Source organism: Phyllopteryx taeniolatus, chromosome 7, assembly GCF_024500385.1.
Source record: "Phyllopteryx taeniolatus isolate TA_2022b chromosome 7, UOR_Ptae_1.2, whole genome shotgun sequence".
NCBI lineage: Eukaryota > Metazoa > Chordata > Actinopteri > Syngnathiformes > Syngnathidae > Phyllopteryx > Phyllopteryx taeniolatus.
In genome coordinates this window covers 76860-97678 of record NC_084508.1, presented here as the reverse complement: position 1 = coordinate 97678, position 20819 = coordinate 76860, and the positions used below count along the sequence as shown (strand labels likewise).

Below are 20819 nucleotides of genomic sequence, written 5' to 3'. Positions count from 1 at the left end.
AGACGAGCCCAGGGCTGCACGAGGAATAGCACGGTATGCGTTTTTTACCGTAGTGTAGCAGTGGTCTAAAGTATTATTTTCCCTGGTAGGACAGTCGATGTGCTGCTTGTATTTAGGGAGTTCGTGGTTGAGTTTAGCTTTGTTAAAGTCCCCGAGAATAATGAGGGGTGAGTCCGGGTGTTTTTTTTCCAATTTCGTTGACTTGTTCGGCGAGCGTTAGCAGTGGGGCGTTCGTGTTAGCTTGAGGCGGTATGTAGGCTCCAGCCAGGATGAATGATGCGAACTCACGTGGCGAGTACAATGGTATACAGTTTAAAAATAGCGACTCCAAATGCAGGGCTGCAGTGTGTGCTTAGCACCGTGACGTCACCATTTTTCGTTGCTATAGAGACATATCCCACCGCCCTTTGTTTTCCCCGATGATTCCATGTCGCGGTCCGCTCGATGAATGTGGAAGCCGGGAAGCATGACGGTTCCATCGGGTACAGTGTCGCAAAGCCAGGTCTCCGTGAAGCACATGGCCGCGGAACATCCGAAGTCTTTACTGGTCTTTAACAGAAGATGAAGCTCATCCATTTTGTTGGGTAGGGAGCGTACATTCGCGAGGTGGATCGACGGGAACGCAGATCTGTGTCCTCTCTTGCGGAGTTTCACCTGAATGCCAGCCCGTTTCCCTCCGTGGCGCCGCTTCCGTCTCCATGCGCCGAAAACCGCGGACGCCGCTCCGGTGACTAACTCGGGGGAAAAAACTGAGGGGATTTGCGAAAGTTGGTGACAGAAAGTCCGGAGTAGCCTCCTTGATGGTTAGCAGGTCTCCCCTTTTGTAAGTGAGTCGTGTAAGGTCTCCAAAGACGGACGAAAAACACAAAAACAATACTAGAGAGCGCGTTACCGAGGCGACCACACTGGTAGGCGCCATCTTGGAGTTTGTCATATGTCATCATATACCCCTTGTTTCGCCTTTGCCACCTCTATAGTTGCCCTCCCTCGCATCGTATTCCTTTCTCCTCTCCTCTGTCCTCTCAGTCTCACACTTCTTTGGAGCTAACCACCGTGAGCCTGTCTCACCTCTTCTCGAAAAGCCGCACAACACACCTCCTTTCTCAGCTTCCACCAGATGGTTCTCTGCTCTGCCTTTGTCTTCTTCATCTTCCTCTCCTCTGGACGTGTCCAAAACATAGAAGTCTGCTCTCTCTAACTTTGTCTCCAAAACATCTAACCTAGGCTGGCTCTCTGATGAGCTCATTTCTAATCCTATCCAACCTGGTCACTCCTCGAGAGAACCTCAACATCTTTTCCGCCACCTCCAGCTCTGCTTTCTGTTGTCTCTTCAGTGCCACTGTCTCTAATCCATACATCATGGCTGGCCTGACCACTGTCTTATAAACTTTGCCCTTCATGCTAGCACAGACCCTTCTTTCACATAAAACACCTGAACCCTTCCTCCACCCATTCAAACCTGCATGGACCCGTTTCTTCACTTCCTTACCACACTCACCATTACTCTTACCATCTGTCCCTCCAAGTTCATTTCCTCGATGCAAAACTTACCCATCAATTCATCACCCCCGTTTCCTTCACGAACATGTCCAGTACACTCTGCACCAATCACGACTCTCTCTCTCTGTCTGGGATGCTAAGAAAAACTTTGTCGAGCTCCTTCCAGAATTTCTCTTTCACCTCTTGGTCACATCCGACCTGTGGGCCAGAGGCACTAATCACATTATACATAACACCCTCAATTTCAAGTTTCAGCCTCATCACTCGATCTGATACTCTTTTCACCTCCAAGACATTCTCAGCTCACTCTTCCTTTAAAATAACCCCGACTCCATTTCTCTTCCCAGCTACACCATGGTAAAATAATTTTAACCCTGCCCCTAAACTTCTAGCCTTCCTGCCTTTCCACATGCTCTGCTGGACACACTGGACATACAGTATCAACCGTTCTCCTAATCATCATGTCAACCAACTCCCAGGCTTTTCCTGTCATAGTCTTAACATTTAAAGTCCCCAAATTCATTTCTTGGCTCTGTTCTTTCCTTTTCTCTTTTTGCCTAAGCCGCTTTCCACCTCTCTGTCTTATTTTTATTGCACTACTTTTCAACAAACAATAAGTAACAGTTTCCAGTTCAAAATTAATATTTAAATAAGTTACAGATAATAAAAAAATATACCCCAAAAAAGTCCACTTTACCAAGGCCTAACTAAACTATTGCATTACAAAATGCAATCACAAATTGCAACTTAATGGAAGCAAATACAATTTATGCAGACAAGGCAATAACAGTCTGCAAACATAGACTTGTATTTGAAAATCCCCGTCAATATAGTGAATTGTCAAGGACCAGTACGTCTCCATTGTTCTGCTTGACCACTGTTCAGTTGTGCATGGTCAGAAACTGCAAATAACTCGACAGTTGTGATTTCCCTCTCTACCTCTGGCGTTTTGTTTTTTGTTTTTACTTTGGTCAGGCTAGCCGAAAAGTAGATGTCAAGGCAGCCGCTACAACGACTGCTACATATATTACTAAATTGGGCATCAATGCCATTTTATTTTTATTTTGAAGGTGGCAGCGCTGAATGAAGCTGCATATGAAGCACTTTCATATGCAGCAGTGATTAAAATTTGATTGTGCAGCCCTAGTGTACGCTATCAACGATGGAATTTTTTGTGCCAATCAGAATCGAGCAACGCATCAAGACCATGGCATAAAACTGTGTACTCTCACACAAACATTGTAGTTGCATTCCAAGCCGCCTTAAATAAGAAACAAAAAAAAGCAGTTTCTGACCTTTCCTTGAGAAAATACAGCTGTTCAGTCTTGGAAACATAAATATTCTTCCATACAGAAGTTTCCATTTTTTCATACTTTTCCAGACCTGGAAATTTAATAAATTAGATTCTCCTTGAGCCGTCACCTTATCGTGGTGGAGAGGTTTGTGTGTCCCAATGATCCTAGGAGCTAAGTTGTCTGGGGCTTTATGCCCCTGGCAGGGTCACCCATGGCAAACAGGTCCGAGGTGAGGGACCAGACAAAGCACGGCTCAAAGACCCCTTATGAAGAAGACAAATTATGGACTCAGGTTTCCCTTGACCGGACGCGGGTCACCGGGGCCCCCCTCTGGAGCCAGGCCTGGAGTTGGGGCTCGAAGGAGAGCGCCTGGTGGCTGGGCCTGCACCCATGGGGCCCGGCCGGGCACAGCCCGAAAGGGTAACGTGGGTCCCCCTTCCGATGGGCTCACCACCTGTGGGAGGGGCCATAGGGGTCGGGTGCAGTGCGAGCTGGGCGGTGGCCGAAGGCGGGGACCTTGGCGAGCCGATCCCCGGCTACAGAAGCTGGATCTAGGGACGTGGAATGTCACCTATCTGGCAGGGAAGGAGACCGAGCTGGTGTGTGAAGTGGAGAAGTTCCGACTAGGTATAGTCGGACTCGCCTCCATGCACAGCTTGGGCTCTGGTACCAGTCCTCTCGTGAGGGGTTGGACTCTCTTCAACTCTGGAGTTGCCCACGGTGAGACGCGCCGAGCAGGTGTGGGTATACTTATTGCTGTCCGGGTCGACGCCTGTACGTTGGGGTTCAGCCCGGTGGACGAGAGGTAGCCTCTCTCCGCCTTTGGGTGGGGGGATGGGTCCTGACTGTTGTTTGTGCCTATGCACCAAACACCAGTTCAGAGTACCTTTTTGGAGTCCTTGGAGGGGGTGCATCGTTCTGCTGGGGGGACTTCAATGCTCACGTGGGCAATGACAGTGAGACCTGGAAGGGCATAAGGGAAGCATAAGGGTGTCCACACGTGCACTTGGCACCAGGACACCCTGGTCACAGTTCGATGATAGACTTTGTGGTCGTGTCATCGGACTTGCGGCCGCATGTCTTGGACACTCTGGTGAAGAGAGGGGCTGAGCTGTCGACTGATCACCACCTGGTGGTGAGTTGGCTCCAATGGTCGGAGAAGATGCCGTTCCAACGTGGCAGGCCCAAACGTATTGTGAGTTTCTGCTGGGAACGACTGGCGGAATCCCCTGTCAGAAGGAGTTTCAACTCCCACCTCCGACAGAATTGTCCGGGTGAGGCGGGGGACATCAAGTCCGAGTGGACCATGTTCCGCGACTCCATTGCTGAGGTGGCCGACCGGGGTTGTGGCCGTAAGGTGGTCGGTGCCTGTCGTGGCGGCAATCCCCGAACCCATTGGTGGACACTAATGGTGAGGGATGCCGTCAAGCTGAAGAAGGAATCCTATCGGGCCTTTTTGGCCTGTGGGACTCCTGAGGCAGCCGATGGGTAACGGCTGGCCAAGCGGAATGCAGCTTTGGTGGTTGCTGAAGCAAAAACTCGGGAGGAGTTCGGTGAGGCTGACTGTCTAACCAGTCGTCCACCGTGCCGCCTACATTATTTATTGTAAATATAATTTTTTGAGCGGCACGGTGGCCGACTGGTTAGAGTGTCAGCCTCACAGTTCTGAGGACCCGGGTTCAATCCCCGGCCCCGCCTGTGTGGAGTTTGCATGTTCTCCCCGTGCCTGCGTGGGTTTTCTCCGGGCACTCCGGTTTCCTCCCACATCCCAAAAATATGCATGAATTGGAGACTCTAAATTGCCCGTAGGCATGACTGTGAGTGCGAATGGTTGTTTGTTCCTATGTGCCCTGCGATTGGCTGGCAACCAGTTCAGGGTGTACCCCGCCTCCTGCCCGATGACAGCTGGGATAGGCTCCAGCACGCCTGCGACCCTAGTGAGGAGAAGCGGCTCAGAAAATGGATGGATGGATGGATAATTTTTTGAGCAATTAGGTCCACAAGTTTGTACAGTAAATGAACAGGTCATTTCAATAGTCATATTCCTGTATCGTGATCGGATCGGTGATCGTTTTTTTTAAACTCCCTAATCGGTGATCGGCCCCAAAAATGCTGATCATGTAAAGCTTAGTTATTAGTGTCTTTTCATCCATGTTGTCTCTGCACAACGAGAGCTCCTGCGCAACTTTGACAGGGCAATGAAAAATCAGAGTAGCAAAAAGTACATAAAACAAAGTCGATAACCCCATTTTTCCATATTGAGCACCAATAAAATATCGAACGAATCAAGCTTCAAGATATATCACCCAGCACTACTATACTAAAAACGACACCACTATTAAACCATGTCTGTACAAAATAAAGATGCATTTTAACACAGTCAAAACGTGATACAGTAATTTGAACTATAGCAATGCATTCAGGGAAACCGTGTATGCAAATATCCAGGTGCTACACTAGAATCCGCCCTGCCAGAAACTACGCCCAGAAGTTCACCTTGGCTTCTTAGGGGCAGTGTGGTGCAATGTATGCATGGAGCAATACGTTTACTATAAGCTTTAAAAAAAAGTAGAAGAAGAAAGTCGTAAGAGTACTTTAAGAAACTAGTTTTTCACAGATTCGGAAGAATATATGCCAGAGAGTATTGTTATATTACCCGTCTCTGTGTGTTGCTACGCCATTGGTGTGTGAATATTTGTGATTTGAAGGCAAATCCCTCCTGGGATCTAACGGTAACTTTAGCTAGCCCATCAATAGGGTTTGCCATAGAGTGTTAGCATTAAGCTAAAACTATGTGTGTCTTGTATTTAAATATACAATGTCTGTAATTTGTTTTGTTGTGCATTTAATTGTATGGTAACCTCCAACTGGGATGTCAATAAACAGCTGAAAGCACACTCAAAAGAACATGTCACACGCCTGGTAATGTACCATATTGACAATAGACTTGATCATCATTTTCTCTTCTGGACAGGATTTGGCTCCTCTTATCTTCACCACAGGTACCTCCATTACTCGTACAGCCTGTAAAAAAACAACAAGAAGGAACTGGATGTCAAATATTGGCAGAGGAAGACATAAGCAGGGGAATGCTTAAGGAATGGTCCAAAGTTTCTGAATGTTACTGTAGGGAAAATTGGAAGGAGGAAAGGGATGTTTTAAGCAAGATGCCTGAAGAGAAAGAAAATTCCAGCCTCAATGAATTGTTTCTAAAGCAACTTCAAATATCATATAATTAGACAAACAGACAATGCACAGCTCTGCCAAGGCTCAAACAACATCCATCCATCCATCCAACCTTACCCGCTTATCCTCACTGGGGTCGTGGGCGTGCTGGCGCCCATCTCACAGTTACCTAAAAAACCTAACTCATTCCCTACCAATGCCGTCCAAAGACCTCATTCAGAATCTAACTATTCCCTGTCAATGCCGTCTTAAAACGTCAATGGTGTTTTTTAACAGGAATGGTTGGGAGAGGATCTTGTGCAGTTTGTGTGTGATCGGAAAGCCTCTGGATAACTGCAATGAGGAATGGCACCCTGTAGAGGGCAACAATGCCTTGAGGTGAATGTCTCTCCCTCAGATTGAACAAGAGGAAGAAGGAGGAGAAGGAGACAATGAGAAGAGGCAAGCATAATGGCATAAAAGAGAGAAGACAAAATGAAAAAGCAGTAAAAGAGACACTTTTGAGACAAAGACATTGAGAAAAACAGTCACTGAGCAATAAAGGGTTGCTAGTTATCTGGTAATGCCGGTGCAATTTTATTTTAATTTTTTTGACAATTGTGCAAAAAGAAGCAGAAGCAGAGTTACGTCAGCCGCACCACAGCTCCAGCCGCTCCACTTCCTGACACAAGGCAGCTGGACAGCGTGAGGGGCAGCTGTGGGGAAGGATGCCTCTTGAAGTCCACAATCATCTCTACAGTCTTGAGCATGTTCAGCTCGAGGTGCTCCACTTCCTGTCGGTATGCAGACTCGTCACAGTCTTTGATGAGGCCGATGACAGTGGTGTCATCTGCAAACTTCAGGAGTTTGACAGCCGGTTGCGTTGAGGTGCAGTCGTTCATGTAGAGAGAGAAGAGCACCGGCGAAAGGACACAACCTTGGGGCGCCCCGGTGCTGATGCTGCGTGTGGATGAGGTGGCCTCCCCCAGCCTCACCTGCTGTGTCCTGCCCGTCAGAAAGCTGTAAATCCACTGGCAGATGACAGGCGAGACGCTGAGTTGGAGAAGCTTGGAGGAAAGGAGTTCAGGGAGGTTGTTAAACGGAGAGCTGAAGTCTACGAACAGGATCCTTGCGTAGGTCCCAGCGCTATCAAGATGTTCTAGGATGAAGTGCAGTCCCATGCCGCTTTGTTAATCTTTTGTTGTTTGAAGATGCGTCTCACATCCTGTTCGTGGATGGTCAACCAGAAGTCAGAGGTGTGATGGTGGTCGGTGGTGCAGATGTGTGGGGTGTGAAAGTGTCCTTTTCAAATCTGCAGTCGAAGGTGTTCAAGTCGTTGGCTAGTCTACTATTGTTCTCAGCTTGGGGGGATCGTCGCTTGTTATTGGTCAGCGATTGTAATGCATGCCAGACTGATTTAGAGTTGTTAGCACTAAACTGTTTTTCCAACTTTGCTGCATAGTTTCTTTCTACAATGTTAATTTCTTTAGTCAGCTGGTTTCTAGTGCGATTATACAGAGCCCTGTCCCCGCTTTGATATGCGTCCTCTTTAGCTTGGCGAAGTTGCTTAAGTTTGGCAGTGAACCATGGCTTGTTGTTATTGAATGTGCGAAATGACTGTTGGTGTACACACATCTTCACAGAAACTAATATAGGATGTGACAGTGTCCTTATATTCACCCAGGCTGCCAGCTGAATTTTCAAAGACACTCCACTCTGTGCAGTCTCAACAGCTTTGAAGTTCTATCTTTGCTTCATTGGTCCACTTTTTCACTGTTTTTACTATAGGGTTCGCGCATTTAAGTTCTTGTCTGTATGTTGGTCTTAAGTGAATTAAGCAGTGATCAGGCGAGCCCGGGGCTGCATGAGGTATGGCATGGTTAGCGTAGTATAGCAGAGGTCTAAAATATCATTTTCCCTGGTAGGACAGTCAATGTGCTGCTTGTATTTAGGGAGTTAGTGGTTGAGTTTAGCGTTGTTAAAGTCCCCGAGAATAATGAGGGGTGAGTCCGGGTGTTTTTTTTTTATTTCGTTTACTTGTTCGAGTGTTAGCAGTGCGGCGTTTGTGTTATCTTGAGGCGGAATGTAAACACCGCTGAGTATGAATGATGTGAACTCACGAGGAGAGTAGAATGGCTTACAGTTCAAAAACAGCGACTCTAAATGTGGGCTGCAGTGTGTGCTGAGCTCCGTGACATCCGTACACCATTTTTCGTTGATATAGAAGCATATCCGCCGCCTTTTGTTTTGAAGCATGACGGCGCCATCGGGGACAGCCTCACAAAGCCAAGTCTCCGTAAAGCACAGGGCGGTGGAACGTCCGAAGCCTTTACTGGTCTTTATCAGAAGATGATGCTTGTCCATTTTGTTGGGTAGGGAGTGTAGATTCCCAAGGTGGATAGACTTCAAATTCCACTGTAACATGCTGCCAATTTTGCCTTGAAATTGTTGTCACATCTCCGTCGGGACACTTCTCCATTGTTCGTGCACTTACTGTCGTGGTCTCGTCATTCTGCACAAATTGCATATCTGTTGTTGACCAATACTGTCCACTCATGTGCTTGACAACTACGTACCTGCACCATTTGCACGATTGTCAATGGATCAGATTATCGCCCCATTAGTCATTTTGACCTGCTCTAAATTGCTAGATGACTGCGTCATTTACACAATTATCATTGTATCGCCATTACCAAGTTACCAGTAACCTTTCATTGCTCAGCAACTCTCTGTTGTGTGTTTTTGTTTTCAAGTCTCAAAAGTATCCATCCGTCCATTTTCTTAGGCTTATTCGAGGTCAGTAGCTTTAGCAGGGAAGCGCAGACTTCGCTCTCCCCAGCCACTTCTTCCAGTTCTTCCAGGGGGATCCAGATGTGTTCCCAGGCCAGCCAGTTTCTCCTGGGTCGTCCCCAGCGTCTCCTCCAGGAGATACATGCCCAGAACACCTGACAAGTGAAGCGGCCAGGAGGCAACTTAATCAGATGCGTGAGCCACACCATCTGGCTACTCTCAATGCAGAGGAGCGGCGGTTCTACTCTGAGCCCCTCTCGGATGACCGAGCTTCTCACCCTCTCTCTAAGGGAGAGCCCGGACACCCTGCGGAGAAAACTCATTTCGGCCGTTTGTATCCGGGATCTTGTTCTTTCAGTGAGGGTAGGAAAGTAGACCGACCGGTAAATTGAGAGCTTCGCCTTACAGCTTAGCTCTTTCTTGACTAAAACAGACCGATACAAAGTCGGCATCACTGCAATCGCTGCACCGATCCCCCTGTCGATCTCCAGTTCCATTCTTCCCTCTCTCATGAACAAGACCCCAAGATACTTGAACTCCTCCACTCGGGGCAAAATCTCATCCGACATAGAGAGGACACTCTACCCTTTTCCGACTGAGGAACTTGTTCTCAGATTTCGACGTGTTGATTTTCATACCAACTGCTTCACACACTGCTCCAGTGACAGTTGGAGATCAGATAAAAAGGGGGAAAACCACCCCAGTCTGCAAATCCAGAGGCACTGTCCCCGATGTCAATGCGATATTGCAGAGGTATGTCAACAAGGACAGGCCCACAATATCCAGAGCATTAAGGAATTCCGTGCGAATCTCATCCACCAATGTGGCCTTGCCACCTCGGTGACTTCAACCCAAGAAATAGGAGAGCCCACCTCAAAGACCCCAAACTCTGCTTCCTCATGGGAAGGCGTTTGAAGTATTCTCCTTTGACAAGCACCGAAAACCTTGCAGGCACAGCTCCGGTCGGCCGACTCAGCAATGGAGGCGCGGAACATGGTCCACTTGGACTCAATGTCTCCCGCCTCCGCCGGAACATGGGTGAAGTTATGCCGGAGATGGACCGGCATCTTCCCCCACCAACCAGCCAACACAACACCAGGTGGTGATCAGTTGACAGCTCCGCCCTTCTATTCACCAAAGTGTCCAAGACACGCGGCCACAAGTTCGATGACATGTCCACAAAATCGCTCATCGAACTGCGACCTAGGGTGTCCTGGTGCCAAGTGTACATGTGGACACCCTTATGCTTGAACATGGTGTTCGTTATGGAGAATGGGGGATTTCCGGCCATGCCGTGGGACCGGTCTCGTCCCTAAGATTGTAATTCATTTCCCTGGGATTTCCATCTGGGGATTTTCGGCCCGATTTTTGTCTTATGATGATACCGTTTCCGGTATGATTTCTAGCGACAGGACTTCGGTTGGGTGGATTTCTGGTGTAAGATTTTAGTCTGGATTTCCGCACTTCTGATTACGTCAACATTTCCGACATAAGGTCATAAATCATCACCAGTCAAATTTTTTCATAAAGTGTGTTCTATTACTCTCTCATATGTACACGTGGCACCAAGAGGCCGTAGTTTGATGATCAACTTTGTTCATGTCATCGAACTTGCGGCCACATGTCTTGGACAAGTGGGTGAAGAGAGGGGCTGAGTTGTCAACTAATAACCACCTGGTGGTGTGTTGGCTCAGATGATGGGGAAGATGACAGTCCAATCTGGCAGACCCAAACATATTGTGATTGTCTGCTGGGACGGTCTGACCTTGTCAGAAGGAGCTTCAACTCCCACCTCAAAAAGAACTTCTCCCCTGTCCCGATGGAGGGGGATGACATTGATTCCAAGTGGACCATGTTTCGTGCCTCTATAGTTGAGGCGGCCGACCGGAGCTGGGGCCATAAAATAAGTCGTTGCCTGTCGGGGTAGTAATCCCCAAACCAATTGTTGGACACCAGCGGTCAGGGATGCCGTTAAACTGAAGGAGTCCTATTGGGCCTTTTTGGCCTGTGGGGCTCCGAAGACAGCTGATGGCTGGCCAAGCTGACTACTTCAGCACCTTCAAATCTGAGGCCACGCTCCTCTGTCGGAAAAGAGTCAGTGTGTTACTACAGCGTTTGTGTGTGATTATCTGAAGGTAAAGCCCTCCCGTGATCGAATGGTCATGTTAGCTAGCCAGTCAGGATTTCCCACATATACATTTATTTATATCAACAAACGGGAGGACCTGACATGGGGAACACACACTGCTGAGCTAGTGAAGAAGGCCCAAAAGAGAGACTACTTCCTGAGGGTTCTCAGGAAGAACAACAACGATGAGAAACTGGTGTTGTCCTTCCAGCGCTGCACAGTGGAGAGAATCCTGGCCTCGTGTCTGTGTGTTTGGTTCACCGGCTGCACAGTAGCACAAAGGAAAGATCTTCACAGGGTCATACAGGTCGCCCAGCAAATAGTCTGCTGCCATCTCCCTTCACAGTTCCCATTGCCTTGGGAATATTAAGAGGATTCTCCAGGATCCATCACACACAAACTGTTTGAGGGCAGGCGTTTCAGGACCATAAAGACTAAAACAGATCAAGAAACAGTTTCTATCCTTCTGCCATTACCATGTTAAATGCTGCCGAGTTGGGACCGTTGCAAAATGTGTGATTTTTAATGTTTTTAGTATATGGATATTTATTTGTACCTTTTTTTTCCAGCATATTTTATCTCCCGAGCACTTCAATTTCATTCTACGATGTTTCATTGCTACAATGACAAATAAATTCAGATTCTTCTTTTGGTGGGCCCCAAAATTACATTTTGGCCGCCGCAAATAGATGTTGGCTTTTGCTGTGCGGAAATTGTGCTGCGCTGTGCTCCTTTTTGTGTGTCTGCTAATGATCCATACCACCGATTTCCTTTCTGATCTGATACTGAAAATACAGTTCCTCAAATTACTTAAGTATCAAAAGTATCAATATTTAATTTTGAGAATCGATCTGATGGTATCAGCGGCATCAACATTTCAGACAGTATTGATCCTGCCATACGCCAGTGACGCTGCTCCACCCGTGTGTGTATTTTCGCTTGGGAATCCCACTCCATGTTGGGGAAAACCTACATACAGTCTTCAGGACCTTTTGAGATTAGGATTACGCCACACAAAAACTATAACAGGAAGAGAACTAAAACTGTAGCGCCAAGCACGGCGAGTCAAACCCGCCCCCCAACACCTGTAACTCAACTCCATTGACTCCTTTGTCCACAATTATACAGTTTTAAAGTTATGTAAATGATCTTTGTGAAATATATAAGCATATATAAGCAACTGTTACATCTCATGTCCATCGTTAATCTAAAACAGCATCAACTCAGCGTCCCACTTCATACTGCCACGGGTTCTTCATTAAATAATTTTGAAAAACTTCCAATAAAAGTATTTAGTTGTAATTTTATGCAACTAGATTACAGCATTAGGTATAGCACTGATGAAAAGTTTACCAAAAAAATACATAAATAAATATGAAAAATATGAATGGATCTAGGTTTCCCTTCCCCGGACGCGGGTGGCAATCCCCGCACCCGTTGGTGGACACCAACGGTGAGGGACGCCATCAAGCTGAAGAAGGAGTTTTATCTGGCCTTTTTGGCCTGTGGGACTCCTGAGGCAGCTGATGGGTACTGGCTGGCCAAGCGGAATGCAGATTTGGTGAGGCCATGGAGAACGATTTCAGGAAATTCTGGTCCACCATCCGGCATCTCAGGAGGGGGAAGCAGTGCACCATCAACACTGTGTATAGTGGGGATGGGGCGCTGCGGACCTCGACGCGTGACGTTGTGAGTCGGTGGGGAGAATACTTCGAAGACCTCCTTAATTCCACCGACAGGCCTTCCCATGAGGAAGCAGAGTCTGGGGTCTCTGAGGCGGGCTCTCCTATCCCTGGGGTTGAGGTTACCGAGGTGGTTAAAAAGCTCCTTGGTGGCAAGGCACCAGGGGTGGATTAGATTCCCCCAGAGTTCCTAAAGGCTCTGGATGTTGTGGGGCTGTCCTGGTTGACACGCCTCTGCAACATCACGTGGACAGTGCCTCTGGATTGGCAGACTGGGGTGGTGGTCCCCCTTTTTGAGAAGGGGGACCGCAGGGTGTGTTCCAACTACAGGGGGATCACACTCCTCAGCCTCCCGAGCAAGGTCTATTCAGGGGTGCTGGAGAGGAGGGTCCCTCGGGAAGTCGAATCTCAGATTCAGGAGGAGCAGTGTGGTTTTCGTCCTGGCCGTGGACCAGCTCTACACCCTTGGCAGGATCCTCGAGGGTGCATTGGAGTTCGCCCAACCAGTCTACATGTGTTTTGTGGACTTGGAGAAGGTGTTCGACCGTGTCCCTCGGGGGGTGCTTCGGGAGTATGGGGTACCGAACCCCCTGATACGGGCTGTTCTGTCCCTGTACGACCGGAGTCAGAGTTTGGTCCGCATATCCGGCAGTAAATCGAACTCTTTTCCGGTGAGGGTTGGACTCCGCCAAGGCTGCCCTTTGTCACCGATTCTGTTCATAACTTTTATGGACAGAATTTCAAGGCGCAGCCGAGGCATAGAAGGGGTCCAGTTTGGTGGTCTCAGTATTGCATCTCTGCTTTTTGCAGATGATGTGGTTCTGTTGGTTTCATCAGGCCGTGATCTCCAACTCTCACTGGAGCGGTACGCAGCAGAGTGTGAAGCGGCTGGAATGAGAATCAGCACCACCAAATCTGAGACCATAGCCCTCAGTCGTAAAATGGTGGCATGCCCTCTCCAGGTCGGGGATGAGATCCTGCCCCAAGTGGAAGAGTTCAAGTATCTTGGGGTCTTGTTCACGAGTGAGGGAAGAATGGAAGATCAACAGGCGGATCGGTGCAGCGTCTGCAGTGATGCAGACTTTGTATCGGTCCGTTGTGGTGAAGGAGGAGCTAAGCCGAAAGGCTAAGCTCTCGATTTACCGGTCGATCTACGTTCCTACCCTCACCTATGGTCACGAGCTGTGGGTCTCGACCGAAAGAATAAGATCCCGGATACAAGCGGTCGAAATGAGTTTCCTCCGCGGGGTGTCCGGTCTCTCCCTTAGAGATAGGGTGAGAAGCTCGGTCATCCGGGAGGATCTCAAGAGTAGAGCCGCTGCTCGTCCACATCGAGAGGAGCCAGATGAGGTGGCTGGGGCATCTGATTCAGATGCCTCCCGGACACCTCCCTGGTGAGTTGTTCTGGGCACGTCCCACCGGGAGGAGACCCCGGGGACGACCCAGGACACGCTGGAGAGACTACGTCTTTCGGCTGGCCTGGAAACGCCTCGGGATCCCCCCGGAAGAGCTGGATGAAGTGGCTGGGGAGAGGGAAGTCTGGGCGTCCCTGCTAAAGCTACTGCCCCCGCAACCCCACCTCAGATAAGCGGTAGAAAATGGATGGATGGACGAATGGATGAGCATTGTAGCGGACATGCACGCAGAGACTCGCAACCACCTGGGAACCCCCACTCCTCTACACTGCCCTGCTGTGAGACGGCGACTAGGACAGGGCCTGGTGCACGTCAAGTGGACCTTAACCTAATTAGCAGCTTCCCGTCAAATCTTGATTCCTGTCTTCAAAAGACCCCTTCCCAGACCAAATGGTTGGGGAAGACTATGTGGGTAATATCCACCAATGCGCATGAGGCTCCACCCACTGGCGTTGAGAGGAACTGGAAACGTCAGAACTTGTGGATGTGCCTCTGATGTTTGTTAACAGAAGAAGTCTGTTTTTATATCTTGCAAACACTGTAGATATATTCCAAATGTATGCCTTGGTGTCTGTGTCCCCATTCTCACTTTGACAGGTCCTACACATGATTTTGAAATCAAACAGTACAAAATGTTGTATTGAACAATAAGCAACCAATCTGCCACGACCAAAGTTTAAACTCTGATCCTATGTGTGAGAGTACAAAGTTGGGAGTGCTTTAGATTAATATTTTAAAATCCATTTCCTCAAATTTGTAGACAAGTTTCAGGCTGATGGGTGTGGTCTTCTCCAAGTCGGCACGCCCTCTTCCTACGCCCCACCCCTGGGGTATTTAACTCTAAACTCACACCTTTCTCAGGGAGTTGAGTCCAGGCTTGTCTTGTTTTTCTTCTCCTCGTACCTTGCGGGTAAGCTCGCCAGCCGGGCTGGCCGCCGGCCACCCCTCCCCCGTTTCCCCTTTTGTGCGGGCACACGGCTTGGCAAACGCGAGCCGGGATTGAACGGACATGGCTTCCTAAACGTGGGCCTCCACTAAGCGATCAGAGCCGCTACTACGAAGGTACCGAGTCCGCTCCCAGCCAAGCGGGATAGCTCTGAAATTGCCAGCGAGCCACGAAAGAGGCAGGAAGAGAGACGTCAAGTTCTCCCAAGAAAGTGTGACGACCAGCCATTTTTCTTCTCGCGCCTCTCTTGCCCTTTGTTTTTATTTTTCTACATCTTTTTCATCGGCAACCAAATCTGTCGCGTTCCTTCCGGAGCAGCTTCCAAAGAGAGACCACCCCCAAAGACCATCTGATCTGCATTCGTGAGTCGACACTGCAACTTTGCCTTCACTCGCTCTGACTCAACACATTGAGCACTCACACGCTCATTTAGTTTAGCCCAGCGACCACACACATGATGTCCTCTTTTCCATTTTTGTATGCCTCATTTTCTTTCTTTCGTTTACCCTTAGTGTTATTTTCTTTTTGTCGTTTGTAGTTGTGTTTCATTAAATATATCATAAAATTACACTTGTGGTCGTATTTTGTGTGTGTTCTAAATTTAAGTAAACCTCTGTAATCTAGGACTCAAAATGTCGTAGAATGTAGCAACCTCCAGATTCTGAGACTGATTTAAAAAGGTTTGTCATAATTTTGCCTTAAATTAATCTTTAAAAACTTGACGTGGTGCCCTTTGAGACAGTTTGATTTTAACAATCTAATCGAATTTTACGATAAACCGGAAGTAACGCAAAAGTTGCTTGTGGTTTATTACTTTATCCTAAATTAATAATTCTTATTTCACACATAATCGCTAAAACATGAATGTTTACATTATGTCTTAAACTTATATAAAATAAATGACCTGTTTAGTCAGCAAATGCTTGTTGCAGACAAACTTCATATTCACAGTAAAATATTTTGTAGCTATAACTCGAGTCACTGTTAATTATTACTATATACAAAGCTCTAGTCTGCCAATTATGTAACACTACACACATCATGCATGGTCCACTGCTCCCAATGGAAAAGCTAGTGTAGAGCCATGGAAGTGTTTGATTATTTATTTATTCATTTATTTCAGCGATTGCATTTGTTTAATTACATTTTTTTATTTATTATAAGATATTCGGTAAGTGTTCGTTTAACTTTAACCCCCACCACCACAAAACCCATGGCCAGCCGCCGGATACCCACCACTTCAAATAGATTCCTTTCCTGTGAGAAACACTGAATAGGGTTTTCCATTGACTGCTAGCATAAGCTGGTGATATCTAAAACAATTTCTTGTATTTAGATATGCAACGTGTGTAAGTGTTTTTGTTGTCGTCATTTATTTTTACAGTAAACTGAAACTACGGTGTCAATAAACACCTTAAAGCACACTCAGGGAGGGCAGAAGAACATGCGCATGCTACAAGCAACGTGGGTGCGTTCAGGTTGCGTTTACAACACAGGAACTTGCATACACAACCCGCGCCGTGGCACATTAATCGTTTTTCTTCAATTATAACATTGTGAGAAGCCAGAATCGAAAGGACAAATACATTTCGATTAATCGCCCAGCGGTATCCGAGAGGGGCTCAGAGTCAAGCCGTTGCTCCTCAACATCAACAGGAGCCAGATGACGTGGCTCGGGCTTCTGGTTATGATGCCCTCTAAGCGCCTCCCTTGGTGAGGTGTTCCGGGCACGTGCCACCGGGAAGAGGCCCCGGTGACTACCCAGGACATGCTTCGAGAGACTACATCTCTCGGCTGACCTGGCAATGCCTTGGCATCCCCCAGGAAGAGCTGGACCAAGTGGCTGGGGAGAGGGAAGTCTTAGCTTCCCTGCTTAAACTGCTGCCCCCGCAACCCGACCTCGGATAAGCGGAAGAGGATGGATGGATGAAATGGAATTGGATCATTAGTGAATAACCACAGAAAGTATTCAATGACAGTTTTGCTTGGTTCATTGATATAATTAATATGCTCCACGTCACAGGGACCTAGTACACCTGAAGAGGCCAGTGGAACAAAATTCATTTTAAGGGTGAATAATAAAGGCTTTATCTACCTGCAGTGCACTGACCAGCTTGGCATCTTTGCTTGCCTCTCCCACTAGAACAATCCTTGTATCCACTTTAGGAAGTCTATCTGTAAGTGAGAGAGTGAGAGTTAGAGAGAGCGAGAGAGACAGACCATATAGAGCATGTGTCAAACTCGTGGCCCGAGGGCCAAATGTGGTCCGCCGTTCATTTTATGTGGCCCGCGGGGGCCATCAATGTAAGGCAGTGGTTTTATAAGCGACTTGAAAAACGTCTACAAATGATACCAAAATGTTGAGGAAGCGAAAAATTTATTCAGATATAAGGCTTTTTCAACAAAGATTGGAGAACTAATATATATATATTTATGCTGCTGTGTTCATGGGTTTCTCTATTCATGCATATTCACTATTCACACATTTCTCATTAGCAGGTGGTATTCCCTTTGCACTTTATACCAGGCTTTTTGTATTTCTAAAATGTTAACTCTGTCACCAATGTTCTGAGTGGTGCAAAAAAACTTAAGAAGTTAGTCATAACTTGGGTTTGGAGATATTCTTTATTTACTTAAATAGCTTGATGGGTGATTGATGAGCAACATGGGTTTCTTAGGATTCATCTTATAATACCAGGGCAATAACAATAAATACATGTATTTAACAATATGTTGAGGGGTATAATTACATTTATTTTACATTAGATTTACTGCTTCTTCAACCTGGCCCTTCGTCTGCATCGATAATGCCCATATGGCCATTGGTGAAAATGAGTTTGACACCCCTGATCAAGAGCATAACCAGAAGGCCACAAAGTAGCAGCGACCTCCACCAAGGCTGAACTAATGATAAGTGAAAACAATACAGAAAGCTTTATATTTGGGTTTCTTTGTAAATCTATTTGCTAGCTAGCGGGCTATTTTCTGGATGATGGGGAACAAACGGGAGGTGCCAATACGATAACGGAGATTGGACGGCAGTGTTTTCCATATATGCATTTATTTGTGGCATGCTGCCACGACTAGATGTTGCTGCCACTAATAGATTGTTGCACTCCCGCTCTATAAATGTAGCATGTCATTAAACTCGGGTACAGCAGGTGGTAGGGCTGTAATAATACACCAAGGTCATGGTGTGATACATATAACAATTTCTGACCCACGGTTCAATACACAATTCTATGTTTTGTTTTTTTTGGGGTGGGGTGCTTGAAAAAAAATCATCATATAGCCAAAAACTGGACTTTTTATTTGGAACCATTAATAATACGTGATTACAACAAAATAAAAATAACACACTGAGGTAACAGACTTCCAGTCTGTGCTGTAAACCAGAAATTGAAATAACGATGTAAAAACAAGGAAACTTCTCTCTAACAAACTAGCTACTGTTTTAAAAAAGAACTAAATTACACAACAATGTAAAACTTGAGGTAACAGACTTCCTAGATGTACTGATATTAAATGGCAAAATACAGCGACTGAAATAAGTATTTAACACGTCACCATTTTTTTTCACTAAATATATTTCCAAATGTGCTATTGTCATGAAAATTTCACCAGATGTTGGAGCAACCGAAGTAATCCATACATACAAATAAATTATAACAAATAAGATCAGAAATTAAATTGTGTGTCATAATGTGAAATGACATGGGAGGGGGGGGGGGGGGGGGGCAACTAGTATTTATTTAATACTTTATACATAAGCCTTTGTTTCCAATGACAGCTTCAAGACGCGTCCTGTATGGAGAAATTAGTTGCATGCATTGCTCTGGCCCATTCCTCCACACAAGCGGTCCTCAAATCTTGAAGGTTCCGTGGGCTTCTTTGATGGACCTTGAGTTTCAGTTCTTTCCATAGATTTGCGATTGGATTCAAGTCAGGTGATTGGATGGGCCATTCGCGCAGATCTATTTTTTTTTTCTTTGAAACCTATTGAGAGTTTCCTTGGCAGTATACTTTGGATCGTTATTCTGCTGAAATGTTCACCCACATTTCATTTTCATCACCCTCGTAGATGACAGCAGATTTTTGTCAAGAATGTCTCGGTACATTCACCCATTAATCTTTCCTTCAATAATGTCCAGTTTACCAGTACCGTTTTCTGAAAAACAGCCCCTCACCATCATGTTCCCACCTCCGAACTTCACTGTTGGTATGGTCTTTTTAGGGTGGTGAGCAGTGCCATTTCTCCTCCAAACGTGGTGTGCATTATGGCATCCAAATAGTTAAATTTTGCTATCTTCAAACCAGACTATATTCTCCCAGTATTTAAATGGATTGTCGTAATTAATAATAAGAATAATTAATGCCAGCACACTTCAGTTGTACAGCCGGGTTCACGACCCTGGTCCTGCATGCTTTTTCTCCTGTCCTTGTCCTGTTCTATCTTGTCCTGTCCTTCCCTCAACGGGTGTAGCACGAGAGCCCCATTCAAAACTCATATTTAACGTTACATTGTTGTAGATAATGTAATGATTTACTTCACTCATCCTGTTTACAATTAGTGCTTTGTCTTTTTCTCCCTTCCAGAAACTTTGTTCTGTTCGACTGATCAAGTCTGATTCTCAATAAACCTCAATTATAATACCACAGCGGAAGCTTAAAAACTCCACTGTGACACAGTAAAACTGTTTCGGCATAAAAGGGATACACATTTTCCCATTCTGCTTGACCTAACAGGACAAAAAATAAATAAATAAATTTTAAAAAAAATTTGAAAAAGGGTAAGCCACAAAGGTTCATAGCTAAGGAGGCTGGCTGTTCACAGAGTGCTGTGTCCACGCATATCAGTGGAAAGTCTTGTGGAAGGACAAATTGTGGGAGGAGAAGATGCACCAGCAAGAGAGATGACCATGGGCTTCAGCGGATTATCAAACAGAGAAGATTCAAGAATCTAGCAGAGATCCAGAAAGAGTGGAATGAGGCAATTCGATAACCACAAGTCACAGCTGCAAAAACCACCACATTCAGACGCAACCGGGAGATGGCCAACAACTGTTGGGTTCCTTGGGTCAAGCCAAAATCATCTCAACAGTCTGGAGCGTGTTCAGCTTCAGGTTGTGTCGGCTGCACCACAGCTTCCTGTCGATATGCAGACTCATCACCGTATTTGATGAGGCCGATGACTGTGGTGTCATCTGCAAACTTCAGGAGTTTGACAGCCGGGTGGGTTGAGGTGCAGTCGTTCGTGTAGAGAGAGAAGACCAGCGGAGAGAGGACACAACCTTGGGGCGCCCCTGTGCTGATGCTGCGTGGGGATGAGGTGGCCTCCCCCAGCCTCCAGTGAATCCACTGGCAGATGGCAGGCGAGACACTGACCTGGAGAAACTTGGAGGAGAGGAGTTGGGGGATGATGGTGTTGAACGCAGAGCTGAAGTCCACGAACAGGATCCTCTGGTATGTCCCCACGCCGTCGAGGTGTTCTAGGATGAAGTGCAATCCCAAGTTGACTGCATCATCCCCAGACCTGTTTGCTCGGTAGGGAAAATGCAGGGGGTCCAGTAGGGGACCTGTGACGCTCTTGAGGTGGTACAGCACGAGGCGTTCTCAGGACTTCATGACCACAGATGTCAAAGCGACAGGCCTGTAGTCATTCAGACCCAAGATTGCAGGTTTCTTGGGGACTGGAATGATGGTGGACCGTTTGAAACAGGATGGTACTTTGCACGGTTCCAGAGATCTATTGAAGATCTGTGTGAAGACTGGAGCGAGCTGGTCCACGCAGACTTTGAGGCAGGATGGGGACACAAGGTTTGGGCCTGCCGCTTTGGTAATCTTTTGTTGTTTGAAGATGCGTCTCACATCCTGTTCGTGGATGGTCAACGCAGAAGT

General features: G+C 46.8%; 1 protein-coding gene across 3 annotated transcripts in view; it reads right to left on the bottom strand.

Moving 5' to 3' along the window:
• Positions 1-20819, bottom strand: part of ect2 (epithelial cell transforming 2) — a 242668-nt gene that overhangs the window by 218528 nt on the left and 3321 nt on the right. For all 3 annotated transcript variants that reach the window (XM_061779805.1, XM_061779804.1, XM_061779806.1), the window contains exons 3-4: positions 17017-17096; positions 5727-5819 (exon numbers count right to left, since the gene is read on the bottom strand). In XM_061779805.1, coding sequence (XP_061635789.1) covers positions 5727-5819; positions 17017-17096 — 173 coding nt within the window. The remainder of the gene's footprint in view (positions 1-5726; positions 5820-17016; positions 17097-20819) is intronic.